The sequence below is a fragment of the Cololabis saira genome, chromosome 12 (genome assembly GCF_033807715.1).
Source record: "Cololabis saira isolate AMF1-May2022 chromosome 12, fColSai1.1, whole genome shotgun sequence".
NCBI lineage: Eukaryota > Metazoa > Chordata > Actinopteri > Beloniformes > Belonidae > Cololabis > Cololabis saira.
In genome coordinates, this window is record NC_084598.1 from 22,080,882 (window position 1) to 22,096,436 (window position 15,555).

The window sequence follows — 15,555 nt, forward strand, 5'->3', positions numbered from 1 at the left end:
GGCTCCACGAAGCTCGCTTCTGCTTGGGACTCCGGACCAGAATCTGATTTCTGGCCGCGGGAGCGCGCACAGCAGCCCGCTGAGCGAGAGCAATAAAACGTCAGATTTTCAGATTATGAAGCTCAAGAATGAGATCAAGTCATATTTAGGTAGAAACAACTTTTCACTAACTGTATTTGGCCTTCAATCAATTTTTGGCACGTGAAAATGCCTATTTTGTGTTGTAATGGTCCTTTTAAAAGAGTTAAAAGCAATCCTGTGAGCTCTAGTGTTTATTTTATGAAGCTCAAGAATGAGATCAAGTCATATTTAGGCAGAAACAACTTTTCATTAACTGTATTTGGCCTTCAATCAATTTTTGGCAGGTGAAAATGCCTATTTTGTGTTGTAATGGTCCTTTAAAAGAGTTAAAAGCAATCCTGTGAGCTCTAGTGTTTATATTATGAAGCTCAAGTATGATATCAAGTCATATTTAGGTAGAAACAACCTTTCATTAACTGTATTTGGCCTTCAATCAATTTTTGGCAGGTAAAAAGACCTATTTTCAGGGGAAAAATCAGATTCTGGCACCGACACGACTGTTCAGGGGAATGACTGGAATTTGACCATATGATCATAAACACGCGTTTAAATGTGACCAAAATACAACTCGGAATGATTTAAATATTGTGTTGACACGTATATATTTACACAGGTCGGTTTTAAGCCACCTTTACGTGGTCGGCTCTGTGTGATTCACGAACGTACTTCAACGGAAGTCGGTGGGGCCTTAAACCTGAATTATGGTTCTGCGTTAAATCTACGCAGCTCTTACGCCGTAGGGTACGGCGTAGCCTACGGCGTAGGGTACGCGGCGACGCGTAACGTATGGTGCGGGTCACCGCGTACCCTACGGCGTAAGTTCTGCGTTGGTGTAACGCGGAACCATAAATCAGCCTTTAGAGGTCCATTGAAATCTTTGCTGATTTTAAAAACACCGTCTTCAGGATACGGACAGCCTGCCTGGAACCCGAGGAGAGTTTCTCCACCTGTCCGGGACAGGTGGAGAAACTCTCCTCGGGTTCCAGTCTTTTTCGGTATTTCTTTATAAGTAAGTACAAGTAAACTGGAAGGAGTGGATTAACAGGTATGAGCAGGTGCTTAGAAACTGACTCAACTTAAAGCTCTCCATCTCTCCTATAAAGTTTCAGTATTTTCTTTTCCCGTCTTTTTCTCGGATGGGGGTTTCAAATGACACTGAACAAATTATCTTCTTTTGCATGATTCTTTCCACGAGAGCTCAATTAAAATGGACCTTTAAGCATTGCACTGGACTTCTTCAAATATGGTGAAATTGAAAGCAAAGACCGGTTTTGTATTTATTACTCCTTCCTCCTTGTCCTGTCCTGCAAATCTAAGACCTGTTGTGCAAAACAGCACCACGCCCAGATTCAGCCCAGAGACAATATTTACAGTCATTATCACACTTAACTCAGCCACGTCCACCTCTTCCCTTTTTAGTAACTGTGTACTAACACTAAAACATAGCGTCATTTTCAGTGCAAATTGTGGTGTGCTTATAATACAACACAACGTAACGTGCGCCTTTATATACACTTGAGTGCTTTGCATTTAATTCCACTGCATTAACTTAGAAACAGGACTGAGTTTTAGCCATTGAAAAAACTCCTGATCTGCAAGATTTAAAGGAACAGTCTGCAATGAAATCAAACCCAGGTATATTATTAAATGGCAAGGAGCTTCGACTTTTGTTTGGAACAAAAATTACATGAATTGTATGAATGAGAACGGAATATACACTTTCAGCAGTTAATGGCAATTCATTTTTTAGCATTGAGCAATCAGCCTGTGTAAAAACAAAGAAAAGCACTTTTTAAGCCTTGGACAAGACTTAGAAATATCTATTCACATAAGTGATAGTGTGAACAAGGTTCCTAGAGAGAGAGAGAGAGAGAGAGAGAAAAAGTAAATGTAACGTTGTAAGTGTACAGAAAGTGTATGAAAGGGTGAATTTGTACAGGCATCTTTTTCTGGTTGCTGTTACCTTGTTATAAGTCGGTATAAGTCTGAGTTCATGGCCTCTGCTTCTATTGAACCAGATTCCTATTTTAAAATAGACAAAATAGGCAAGTGTTTGAAGCAGACGGCTCATTCTTTTGTGTGAGTTTGCATGACGTTGTTATAAGTCTATACAAGTCGACTTCTGAAGCATGTTGTCATCACAATGACACCATGTCTCCTCCCACCATCCCCACCCATACCGTAACCAGGTGAGTGCTGCTTAAACCCAACAAACTAACTTGGGTTGAAGCCAACCTGAAAGTAATAAAGATTGCAGTTCATCGACTGACTACTGGGGGGTTGGCTCCAAAAGTGAGTTAATCTCCATTAACTGCTATTAAAAGGTCCATCTTTGGAGCAGTAATAATTATATTTATTGCCTGGTTTAAAACCGGTTTTGGTCTCCATGGCTAGATTTAACATCCATGACAAGTGTGAGACAAGCGTGAGTCTTTTTAATAAATGTTGTTGTTTTTTTATGACATTAGATGAATTTATATAAAGCGATACATTTAATTATAATATGGGGCATAGCCTTTTGATTGGCAGTCGCTCCGCCAATGACTACCCATTTTCACTTCCTCATCAGTCATCATCATAGTACAAAGCTTACTGAGGAAATCTATATTTTGTATTAACCTAGAGTCAGCCAAACGCAGAGGTCATTTCTGATTTTGCCACCAAAATGGCAACTGAAACAGTATATTCCGCTGCAGATATTCACCGGCAGCTCCACAGCTGGCATGGATCTGCTGAAGGAGCTGATAACGTTGGTTGACATAAGATGGGCATGTTTCAGCTGGCTTCCAGGACCTATTTGTCCCACCCATTTGTTAACACGGCACTGTGCAGTACGAGGAAAAAAGTCTTCAAAACCAGTCCAGAAAACCTTTGGGTGATGTCATGAGGGGTTTGTCTATTCATTTTACAATTTTTGGTGCGGCTACTAAGGCAGCAAGGAATACATTTTAAAAACAATGCTAATTAACGCAATTGTGCTGTATGAAAAGGATTTTTGTTTATTTTATCCTTTGCTGAGCATTTTTTCTTGCTTTTACTTAATTCCAACTTTGAATGTATGATAATTTCCACCATTGATTCTCAGTCACGTTCAGCCATGCTCTTTACAGTCCCACATAAAAATAATGACACAAGGTTCAGGTGTTAACCTGATCGTTTATTGTTGTTATCGTTCAGTTTCTTTCGTTTTTGTTTTCCTGTTTTTGACGAGTACTGGTGTTTTATGAATGGATGTTGGAAAATGCATCCAATATTTTTGCATAGGTAATAATTTCTTGCCTGTCAATGGACAATTGTCCACTTTGTGGATGGATATAATTACATCAGTAAACCATGCAGAAATAGAGAAAGGCACAATCACCATAGATATCAGATACACCATATTTTATACATCTATATATACTGTGTATGCACATATGTGTGTCTATATGTATACATACATATATATGTGTATATATATATATATATATATATATATATATATATATGCATATGCATAAAAAACATATATACATACATATTGTTGGGGAATGGTGGACTATTTCAGATGTAACATGGGTGAAAACCAGTCTTTTTAAGCTGCCATCATTTCAGGGCACAACAAAAAACATAAGAAACTCCTCAGACATTCAATGTCTTTTGGTTAAAAACACCCTATTTTTTTTAAACATCTTGTCTTATAACTACATGAGAAAAATACAAGCATTTCTACGTTTTTTTAAGACATTTCTTTTGTTTTTATATATACTGTAGAAACTATTTGTCTCATGCCTCATTTTGTTCTTGCACATATCCATGAAACTTATAGTTGTGACACACTGGGTAACCAGTCCATCTCCTCGGCTTTGGGTGTCTTCCATTCTTAAAATCTGCAGCTTCAATAATCAAACACATCACAATGAAAACATGTTTCATTTTTTGCATGACCATGAGAAACAGACAAAAGAAAAAAAAGAAGGGACCATGGCGTGTTTTCAACAGAAGTACATTATCATATTTTGAACACACACATTATTTTGCAATTTCTCGTGATTACCCTGTTTTTAATTAGTACACGCTTCTTTTCCCAAACATTTAAACAAATTCAACCTCTGAGGCACATTAATTTTGAATAATAAGCCCCAGAAGAGTTTGCTTCCTTTATAAGTGTGTTTGCACGCTAAAATGATCCCCTTAGCTCTTTGCACTTAAATGTCTGACCGGATACATCATAGTTACTTTAAAAAAAAAAAAATCCCCCGAAAAAAATCATTATTTTGTTATGAATTAAAATAGTTTCGGGTAAAACGTATCATTCACCACATGGAAAATGTAATTTCATATGATTAATAGAAGACTAATCCCATTCATTCAGATGACCAACACAAACCAATAAACACTCAGAAATGAATCCAGAAACAATCTGTCTTTTGAACACACCAGTGTTTTTGAAATATGTCATTGTACTATAGCTTCACTGACGTTTATGTAGCGAGTGCTGTGCTAAGTGAACCCTTAGGAGGGCAGTGTTTGCCTATGGCACATCAACTCTGAACCTAATGTTGCCTTTGTTGAGCATCTCGGTACCACAAGATGGAAGTTGGGGTAAAAATGCCACTCTTGGCCTAAAATAGCATGTAGGATGGAAAAAGAGCACGTAGCTGAGGCAGAGAGTGCATTCTCATCAGTCCCAGTGGACACAATGTTGTGGACTCGTCCTGAGAGGCTTTGACATCTAACGAAGCTTTGTTGTTTTTTTTCTGTTATATTTACAAGAGAAATAAAGGAGCAACATATATATATATATATGTTTTTTTACTAGAGAAGTTCTAGCATTTCATGTCTCAGTAGACCTTCTCACACACACAATCAGGATTGAAAGGAAAAGAAAAAGAATCACAAAAGAAAAACAAAAGTACAACCCCACAGCACGCCTCTAAAACATTGACTCACAAAATATATGACAGTGCACACTTACATCCATATTTCAAATAATTTACAAACATTAGTATACATTTCAGCACCATTGTTTACTATTGTTGTTGAATACATATCAGTAAGCCAGTTCTTTGACGTGGACACTATCAGAGCTGGATGTGCTAACAGCGAAGACACAGACGATCATGGAGTAGATGCCAGCAATGCATTACATGTCCATGAGAGTACAGAGAGGGAGAAAGTGTTTGTTGTGAGGCATTAAGGAAACAATTGCTCCCATTTCTCCAAACAGATGTCTCCAGTGAAGATTTTCAGTTAAAAAGAACTGCGTGACTAGAGCATACACTTTTGGTGATCACATGGATAATGAAAGAGCACAGCACACTGGTTAAGCGTGACTGATGAGTGCCGGGAATAATAATAATAATAATAATAATAATAATAATAATAATAATAATAATAATAATAATAATAATAAAAACCCATAACTAATGACCTTCATACTATTTATGGTCCACAGGGAGTTCACCTGTTGACTTTTTAAAGCCAAATCTTTCAGCGGAGCAGGAACAGTCAAAAATGTTCTCTCCTGGTGGAGCTATGCAAAAAGAGACTAACATATAGTTGCTTTTTAAAAGACAAACTACTATGTAACAAAACTAAATAAAGAGTTGCTGCCAAAACTGCGTTGCACTTACTATAACCTGCCAGACCCTGTAACCCAAAGGGAATCCCTGCTTCCTTTCACTGCATCCTTATCCTTGTACCCATGGTTTTATAGGTACCAATTTGACCAAAGGTTGCCTGGAGGAGGGGGTTATGTTACACTTTCCTAATAATACCCAATTCCAATTCATCATGTCATTTTTCCTTCAGTCTGTTTTGCACATACTCTCACCATCTTCTACTTGGCTCTAATCCTTCAGAGACAGAGGACAGAAATATCACAACATGTTACTTCCTCTGGTGAAATAGGTTCATTCTTGTTGTATTGTCCTCTACTTTTAATTTTGGTAAAACCAGAGGGAGAAACGAATGTCTAGTGATTTTTCTCACATATTTATCACGCATGATTTCTTCTGCGTCTTTAAATGAAAATAATATTGATAAAATCTCCATTAATATAAAGCTCTGAAGATGTGATGACTTGTTTTTGCTGTAAAATAACACCAAGGCGTAACTAGTCTCTGTGTTGCATTGTTTCCACCAGGAAAGCCTGTTCCTCTAGTAAAATAAGTTATTTGTCATTATCTTTAAAAATGAACACATAGAAGTTTAATGCTTGAATGAGTTTGAAAATAACATGCCATGAACATGAGTGAAAATTAGTATCATTAAACTTTTTGTTGTTTTTCAGGCATTGCTAAAACTACATATCACTTCAGGGAATTTAATGGAGACTTTTTTTGTTTGTTTTTTTGATACTGCAATGGATAATAAGTTGGCCATTATATAAGTCTACACTGATCTACTACAAGCATTTGCTTCATAACAGCAGAATGAGGCGTCAATTAACAGCTTCATTTAGTTTTTGTTAAAAGAAAAAGACATTCACCTATACGGGTGAAATATGATATAATATGCAGTAATTAAAGCAGATGTGTTGTTGGTGACCATATTTGATGATGTCATTGTTTTGAGTTGACTACGCAATACTAATGCCCTCGGAGTAAACAATGCTCCCTGGTTGCTGGGGAGTTTAGTGACAGACGTTACGCTTGGTGGGCTGGTGAAGCAAGGTGTTTCTGGCATGGGCTGCGCGGCGAGGGACCTGCTCCCTCGTACGGTTTTGGCGTTGGATGTGGTTGCGGCTGAGATGGCGTCGCTCCATGCGGGCTTTGCAGCGCTGGATCCTGGTCACCTGAGTGACCTTGGCCAGAGCTCCAGCCTGGGCAGCAGCTCCACGGCTCACCCTGGTGGGCATGGAGCTGCGGGTCGCCGGGGGAGCAGCTGCTTCAGTCACTCGGCTGCAAAAGAGGAGATAAACGGTGGGATTATTGATAGCCGTGTTAAAGCAGGTGGAAGATGGGTGCTGCACACATGCAAGTGTCTCACCTCACACTGCTTGCCAGACTAACAATGCTTTCCTCTCCCACCACGGACAGGTTGCTATTGGAGACCATGGACAGGTTGCTCGGAGAGACGTACACAGACATGCTAGGGTGCTCTATGAGAAGGTCTTCCATGGGGCTGGCCTCTGCTGTGGCTCCCTCTGCAGTGAAACAGGGGGGAGGGGTGACAAACCAGCTCTCATCCATGCAGCCCCTCACTGAGCCTGCCCTACGGGTAGCCCCTCTGCCCTCACACTCACTGCCAGAGCCTGGGGACATTGACGGGGTGGAAGAGGTTGTGGACAGTCTAGCCCGTCTTGGCAGGGTCACGGGTGTAGTAGCACCTAAGTGTAATGGGCTAGTGCTGGGGCAAGACTGAGGATCAGAGGATGCCACCGCACCCCTTGCCCGACCTTTATGTGTCCTGCGACGTTTGTGAGGTGGGTGAGGAGTGGGACCGAGGCATTCAGTCCTTGTGCGTGTGTTTCGGTGATCTGATAAGTTACTGTCTGGGAATGAAGTTCCCGTCTCATCTTCCGCTTGCACAATGCCGTCAGCTTCTTCTGAGCGCATTGCAGGGATGATATGAGTGATGGGAAAGCCAGTAAAGACAGATTTTTCAGATGGGAGGGGGTCGTAATTTTTTTTTTTTTTTTTTTTTAGCAAATGTGGCAGATTTTACAAAAAGCCATGCAAGACAAAAGGGGTTGTTTTAAAAGGGATCACATACACACGCACACACATACCGGTGTGGGGGATGTAAGGGTATTTGAAAAAAATTGTGGGAGAGGAAGAAAAAGGGGTAAGGAAACACAAAACATAAAAGAGTCACATCATTAGTTATGTTGACCCTCTGAGGTTGTGATTATGTCGTCGACATAATGTTTGTCTTGATTCTGCTTGGAGGCAGCAACAGGCATAAAAAAAAGGTATCATACTGAGCAACTGCCTTTGTCATGATCAGATCATAAACAAAGTGGGAGGAGATGTGTGTTGAAAGATATTTAAGTGCTTCCATCATTTGATAGACAGCACTTTTGGTAAAGCAGCTACATAGATGAGCAGAAGTGTAGTTGCACCACGCCTCGACTGATTCTTCACCCCACTCCATCATCCCAATCCCTACTTCTACACTCCAAATGTGAGTTACAATTACACACATGCATAGGGCCGTTTTATCTCACTACATAATGCACAACAGGACTATTTCCTACAGTGGCATGAAGCACCAAAACCTCCATCTTAACCCTTTGCCCTCTGACTCACCAGGCAGGTTGACGAGCATCCATCCCTCCTCGTCGGCCTCCGTCACACATGGATTGGGTCCCTTCAGCTCAGCTGCCACCTCTTCCACCTCCCCAAACAACAGGTTGCTAATACGCTGAAACATAGCTGCTTACTGATGTTAAGTTCACAAAGAAAAAGCTATAGCTGCCTTTTTGATTTTTTTTTTCTTCAATGTATTCGTTGTTTAATGCTTCGCCGGCTTTTCTGAGCTCCTTGTTTCCACTTGAACCCTCTTGCTTGATCTTGGGTGTGACGAACAGGACTCGCTAGGCTTCTGTAGTGCAAATGTAAGGTTTCACTTGGTTTGGAACAAAGGCCTGGACACAAGGAGAGACAAAACACAGCATCTTATTAGTGGTCATGAAAAGATAAGGTAATTTGATGTTAACATATCTTTTTATAAATAACTCATTAAAAAGGTTGGGTAGATTTCAACAGTTTAGTCAGAGTACACTGATAATATTGAGCAATGTACTGTATGCGGTACGTGCTTTTCCCCACACAAGCTGCAGCAGTTTAGAACTGTGTACAAGGAAAATTTGACAGGTAACTGTTAGCTTTTATGGCTCTTGCATTTTTTTAAATAAATAAATACACAAAATATTTAAGACGAAAATCTGCCCTCTGGGTGTGAGAAGAGCCTGTTGGACATTAGGCAAAGAGGCACCCTAGATAGTTAAAAAGACTAAATAAAACCATGCACACACAGATCTTTCTATGAGCTTCTCTGTCTCAGAGCTGGTTGTACTCATTGTGAAAATAGTTTTAAAATGACATATTAATTTTCTTCTGCTACACGAAATTTCTTAATTCACTTGGGCTACATTTCATTCACCTCATTACCTCATCATTGATACACATCTATACATTTATGTCTATGGAGGCAACAGGACACCCGGGGTGTTTAACAAGTTTCAAACAGTGTGGTTTGTTATAAATGGCACATGTGTTTATGATACAGGATATTCAGTTATTATTATCATCTATATTCTTTTTTCAGTTAGACTGTAGACCAAAACATGCTAAACAATCCTGAAGCTTTCTGTCATGCATTTGTCAGTCAAAAAAACTCCAACAAAAACAAACAAACAAACAAAAAAACAGTGGCCCATATGTATGTAGAGTCAATAAATTCTAAATTAAACTGTTTTGATTCAGTCATGACAAACATGACTTATGAGATTTCAGCTTAATGCAGTTTCTTAACATTCGTGGTATGATGGCATACTTTGAAATACATTGGGAGATATGTTCTGAGGTCAAGCATGTAGTAATAAAAGAGAATTTGAAGGAGTGAATAATAAAACAAGTTGACTGGTTAGTCAGGAAGCAAGGAGCAAGGAGCTGGTGAACAATAGCATATCTCCCTTCCCCCAGTAGATCCAGATAACCAATAGGCACAGTCTCAAGACAGATGGACAGGCCAGAGAAGAGAAAGAGGAAGAGGAGAAGGAGGAGGTGAAAGGAGGTGATATACAGATACAGACTCAAGCAGTGACTGTGCACATGTCATAATGCAACGAAAGCCAGACTTATTGTGACACCAGATGCTCCAGCAAAGTACAAGTGCTTGACCCACATGATGATGTAATGTTTAACGGTCACAGCTAATTTGGTAACATTTGTTCAAAGGCCACATTTTGTGCACGTAAACTGTGACTGCACAAGAAAAAAAAAGTACTTAAAGGATAAAGAGTGCAAATACCACTCCCAGTACCTCTACTAAGTGCTGACACACTTTAGATACCTCATAGCTTCATTAAACAGGTTTTGCTCCCGCGTCTATGAATGCATACATTTATTATTTGGACACCGGTTTTAGTTTTATTGAGGTTTACAGTCAAATGATAACCTATTTTAATCATTCACCCATTTTATCCACAGCCTAATTTGATCTTAATGGCTCGTGTCCTGAATCAATAAATAAATCAGTAAACCAAACTTTATAATATGGGGCATATAAATATGCATGTACTGAATAATGACTGTTTTTTTTGGTCTCATTTGAAGAACCACAGTGTTGACCAGGAACAAAAAGACACATTATACATTATAATTACGAATCATAAATTATGGGAGTTCTAAATTTATATAAATTTTAACAAATATAATTTACTGTAATGTATAGAGATGGGTAAAAAAAAAAAAAACTAAGACAAAAAGAAAAACAATATCACCTTCCATTCTTTCCCCATATCTTACAGATTTTCCAAGGGCAGGTTACATTCAATTTACGAGCTGTTTGCATACTTCATGACAATTAAATTCATTTTTTTTTTCTTGCGGTCATTGATTTGTGAGAAGGCCTCCAGGCTTCAGTGGTTGAGGTCAAACAAATATCTACACAACCTACATGAACGTTTCAGTGAGGACTATGTGCATAGCTTCTTTGATAAAGCCGTTTTTATCAGTTTGGTGCTTGTAAAAGCTGATTTAGAACCATCTAAACAGTGTAAATATAGCCACTGATACTGGCCCGACAAGCAAATAAAAGACACTGACGTGACTTCTGAATTAATAGAAAGTACATTATAAAGACATAAATAAAAATCTGGAAGTCCTGATGATGCACTTTTCTTTCAATTCTTACAGTCTTGTTTATTTTTAGTAGTAAATGATACGTGTAGATATACACATATTATGCTATCGATCATTTGTAAGTGTGCAGGATTGAGTTTTTATTTTATATTTGCAATAGTAGGCCTAATACAATTGACCGGGCATATTGCATTTAAAAATCTATTTTTAAAACCTGGAATAGGAACAATAACAGATGGAATTAGGTTTAAACCTAAAATTATAGAAATATTATGGCAAACAGGCTACAAAAAGGGCAACATTCATATTATCATAAGTTAAAGATAGAGGCTGACAGCCTTTTTTTTGGCATTTATTTTTGTTCGCACAATAAAACATTACAGCTGAAAAATAAAAAGGATAAATATTACAGAATGGTTACATTAAACTGCTTGAGTAAAATTGTTTTTGGCCTGTTATTTTTAAGAAGTAGGGAATAAACTGAATGGGCGGGGCTTCACAAACTAAAAAAAAGAGAAAGACGTGTGCGGTGACGTCACAAGTCGTCACTGACAGAGAGGCTCCAGTCAGCCTATTTTCCGACCGGACGGGAGAAAAAAGGAGTCTGCATACCAAACATCGCAAAATACACCTTTTTATAACCGTGTCTTTTCATCCTACATAGTTTTTTATTATGTAATCTTCATTTAGCAACGCTATGCATAGCACTCAATACGTGAACGCCTGCTGTTGTCGATGATTATCGTGTGAACTATGAAAAAAAAAAAAAAATTCTGCCAAAAAGCCTATGTTTACATTTCAAAACATGGAGATGTACTTAATGTTCCCAGATTAATTAAACGTCGATTTCGACATCAGGTCGTCGACAGAGAAGAAGATGACACGACTTTACGTGTAGGTTATCCAGGTTAAACATGAATTATCCGTGTAAGCTCTGCAGCTGAAGGGTCAAAGCAATGACAGCTGTGGCTCAGCGACGCTGCACGAAAACGCATCGACTGGATGCACTTATGGCCATTTAAGGAGTAATATTATCATTATTTGCATAAAAAAGAAGCGTATTCGGAAAGGTTCCCCCGGCAACATAAAACACCAACATCCGCCATAGACTCCACAGCAGCATTTTGCGCAATTTTGCAGCCTGGTGTCATTTTTCTCGGTGCAGGACGTCGAATCGACCCGTTTAAGCCTTTTATTCAGGCCGCGATTCTGCTCTCAAATCTATTCAAGTCCTAATAATAGACCATCCCCAGTTTTAACCCACAGCGGTCAAAGACAGCCCTCGATATGTAATGTGTCACTGAAAGACAAAGCGATGTAACTCCGTTACAGTCATATTTTTTCTAGGATGCAAGCTATCTGTGGACGTTTTCCAGCTGATAAACAAGATGAATGCAAAAATGCATTTGGGAATCTCTGAAAAAGCACACTGTTTGATTAAAAACACATTAAGAAGTATAGCTTTAACGAAAAATAACAGCTTACCTGCCTTTGAAGGGGTTATTCAGGTTGTAAACGAGATCACACACACAGTAGAAACTACAACTCTTAAAGCATAGCTTTAGATAGCCTTTATGTGAGGTAGTTAAAACACCACAATACAAAAATAAAAGGCTTTCTTCTCAGAAGAAGGTCTTCGTGTAAAAATGTTACACTGATGTTTTCAGATCATAACATCTGCAGCTTTTTTTTCTTCCTCCTCCCCTCTAATTTCTCTGATGCAGATTTGTCCTGTTTATTGCTGCCTCCAGCTGATCCTTGGATCAGAATGTAGAGCGTACAAAACAGCTGATTGTGAGATCACAACACTCTCGGACACGCCCCTAGCCCCGCCCACTGGAAACAAACCGGCCAATCAGAATCTTACACTCTCGGCCACGCCCCTTGCCCCGCCCACTAGAAACAAACCGGCCAATCAGAATCTTACACCGCCGCTGGCCGAGCCTCCTATGTAACCGGGTGGGGGCTGGGCAGGATGAGCGGCCAGAGAGAAGCTGATCTGGGATCAGCGTCCATGTTTCCACAGCTCTCCTGTGACAAAAGGCTGATTCATGGGTCCGCGTTACACCGACGCAGAGCTTACGCCAACGTACGTTGCGCGTCGCCGCGTACCCTACGGCGTACCCTACGGCGTCGATTTAACTCAGAACCATAATTCAGGCTGAAGAAGCACAGACGAGAAACTGACCAAAAAAGTCTGATTAAATAGCTCAGTGGACGGCGAGAAGATGAAAATCTGCTGACAGCCAAGTGATTAAATTGTCAGTGTGTGATGCTTTATTACAGTATTTGAACTTCACAATAAAGAACAGAAGGTGCTCCAACAAAAACTGTTATGTCACATACTAGGTTAAGCTGGAAAGCAATACAGAGAAAATATTTTACAATATATCAATAGAGCTCAAAAGGAATAAATTGCATGATACTATTTTAATGCTGTTATTTATTCATTTATTTTTGCATGTTTCCATTGAACGGCAGAGAAAGCAATGTTTCTCAACAATTTCAATTACACAGTTAACAAAGACCTAAAAAAAAATACTTATTTTTCCTTGTCCAATGATGTTGCTGATGTTACTTTCATTTTGTATGTAAATAACACCCCTCTGCCCAACCCCTCAGCATCTTTTTCCTTTCGCATTGATGGGGAGGACCTAAATGTGCCTCCTAGTCCTTTACTAGCCAATCATATCAGCGATTTTGGATGCCAGCATTTGAGTAGCCAATGGGCTTTTTAAAAGTTTTGAGAACCCCTAGTATAGATTCTACCCCCTGCAATCTGCAAGGTTTTCAGAGTTTTCACAGCCTTTTATTGTTGCAGATGATTCAAACTGGTGACTGTCTGCATAACTGTACATGGACTCATGTTTGAATCTCTTAAAGTGAAAGAAAGTTCTGTATTGTTATTTTCTAATGAAAACCATAATGCATTTTACATAATAGTGTTCTCAGCTTGTGCTTGTTGGCATCAGCAATGTTTATGTCTGTATATATATGTCTTTTGCAAACTGGAATGGAATTCATAGCCCTGTCCTTCATGTAGACAGGAAATGTCTTTTTCCCATGATCCACAAAATTGTGATGACCTCAATATCAGCTGAACACAGCTCAACAGGAACTATCATTGTCACTCTTTATCAGAGTTTTACAGCTGAAATAAAAAGGTTGAACTATATATGTATATATATATATATATATATATATATATATATATATATATATATATATATATATATATATATATATATATATATATATATATATATATATATATATATATATATATGTATACTGTATATATCAAATGAAAGATACAATGCATGTTACATTTAACCCTGACAAAATTATGTTGTACAATATACCAAACTGTACCAAAAAATGTCATTTTCTATTTTGCATAAAAAGCCCGGATGTGTGACGTGAATGCAAACTCAAATGGTGATCACAGCAGACAAAATAAACCACACCCATGTCTAGATACCTGCTCTACGTGTCATTCGGATTTTTTTCTGCTGTGTCGACATTTACATGTTATTGAAACACAGGTGAGCATCAATAGCATGAGTTCAGTATGAGCTTTCTAAAGTCAAGATGATAAGGTTTCGGCCTATACAGTTACCAGGTGCTAGGCAACTCAGTCCAACACACACACACACACACACACACACACACACACACACACACACACACACACACACACACACACACACACACACACACACACACACACACACACACACAGGCACACATGCGCACGTACACGCACACACACACACACGCACACACGTACACGCACGCACAGGCACGCACACACACACACACACACACACAAGCTCACATATTACCCCTGCAATGACGTTCATACCCCACACACAAACTTTTGCAAGAACAGTTGTGCATCTGTGCTTTTATTAATGTTTATGCTCTGAATGTAATCAGGAGATGTCACAGGCCTGTTGAAGTATGTTGTACCATTATGCTAGATGCCAGTGTAATATACAATAAATACATATAAAGATATTTGCAGCAGCTGTGAGCACAAACTACTTGTTTTCCAAACAACTGGGATCTTCTTTTGTTTTAAACTGTCTGTCCTTCTTTATTTTATTATTCCTTAATCTAGGCTGTAGCTTTCACTGAAGTGGTCTGTTGTTACACATTTCCCACAATTTCCCAAGCTGTCTGGAGAACTAGGTGAAAGGTCAAAGCAGAGTGTGTTTTTCTCTCTCTCTCTCTTGCTCATGGTTGTGATGTATAGTTCTTTTTCACTTTCTTATTCACAATCACTGGCACACCTGACCCAGACATGTGAATGAAGTCAAACCTGCTACTGTAAATAAAGCAGTTTTGTTTGTGGTTAAAGACAGAGTTGCTGTGAAACTCAAGGTTAATGAGTCGAACTTCCCTGCTTGTTGCTATGTTGGTGATTAAAACATACAGTAAGCTAACTCTGGCATGGATTGTGATTGTGATGTGTTTTGTAAGGATGCAGGTATCTGTCTGTTGAGATGGCTGAACTTGATAGGAAACAAAAATAACATATCCAATTGTCTCCTTTGTTCATGTCATGGCAGTGAACAGCTGCTATGTGGTTGAAATAGTACATTTTCAACATTTAAATCTTCACTACCTTTTCATGAGTTCAGTTGGGTGCATTTACGGTGTTTTTCTCCTCGAGGGC

General features: G+C 39.0%; 1 protein-coding gene across 5 annotated transcripts; it reads right to left on the reverse strand.

Moving 5' to 3' along the window:
- Nucleotides 1-6,232: 6,232 nt before the first annotated feature.
- Nucleotides 6,233-12,629, reverse strand: LOC133457106 (tumor protein p53-inducible nuclear protein 2). 5 transcript variants are annotated; one of them, XM_061735997.1, is made up of 5 exons: nt 12,360-12,629; nt 8,316-8,653; nt 7,310-7,612; nt 7,054-7,210; nt 6,233-6,965 (listed from the first exon to the last, which is right to left on the reverse strand). In XM_061735997.1, the coding sequence occupies exons 2-5, from the start codon at nt 8,437-8,439 to the stop codon at nt 6,698-6,700; spliced, it is 852 nt and encodes a 283-aa protein (XP_061591981.1). In that variant the 5' UTR covers nt 8,440-8,653; nt 12,360-12,629; the 3' UTR covers nt 6,233-6,697. The 5 variants fall into 5 exon arrangements, with proteins under 5 accessions (XP_061591981.1, XP_061591982.1, XP_061591980.1 ...); XM_061735998.1 differs by lacking the exon at nt 7,310-7,612; XM_061735996.1 differs by having other exon boundaries at nt 7,054-7,606.
- Nucleotides 12,630-15,555: the final 2,926 nt, after the last annotated feature.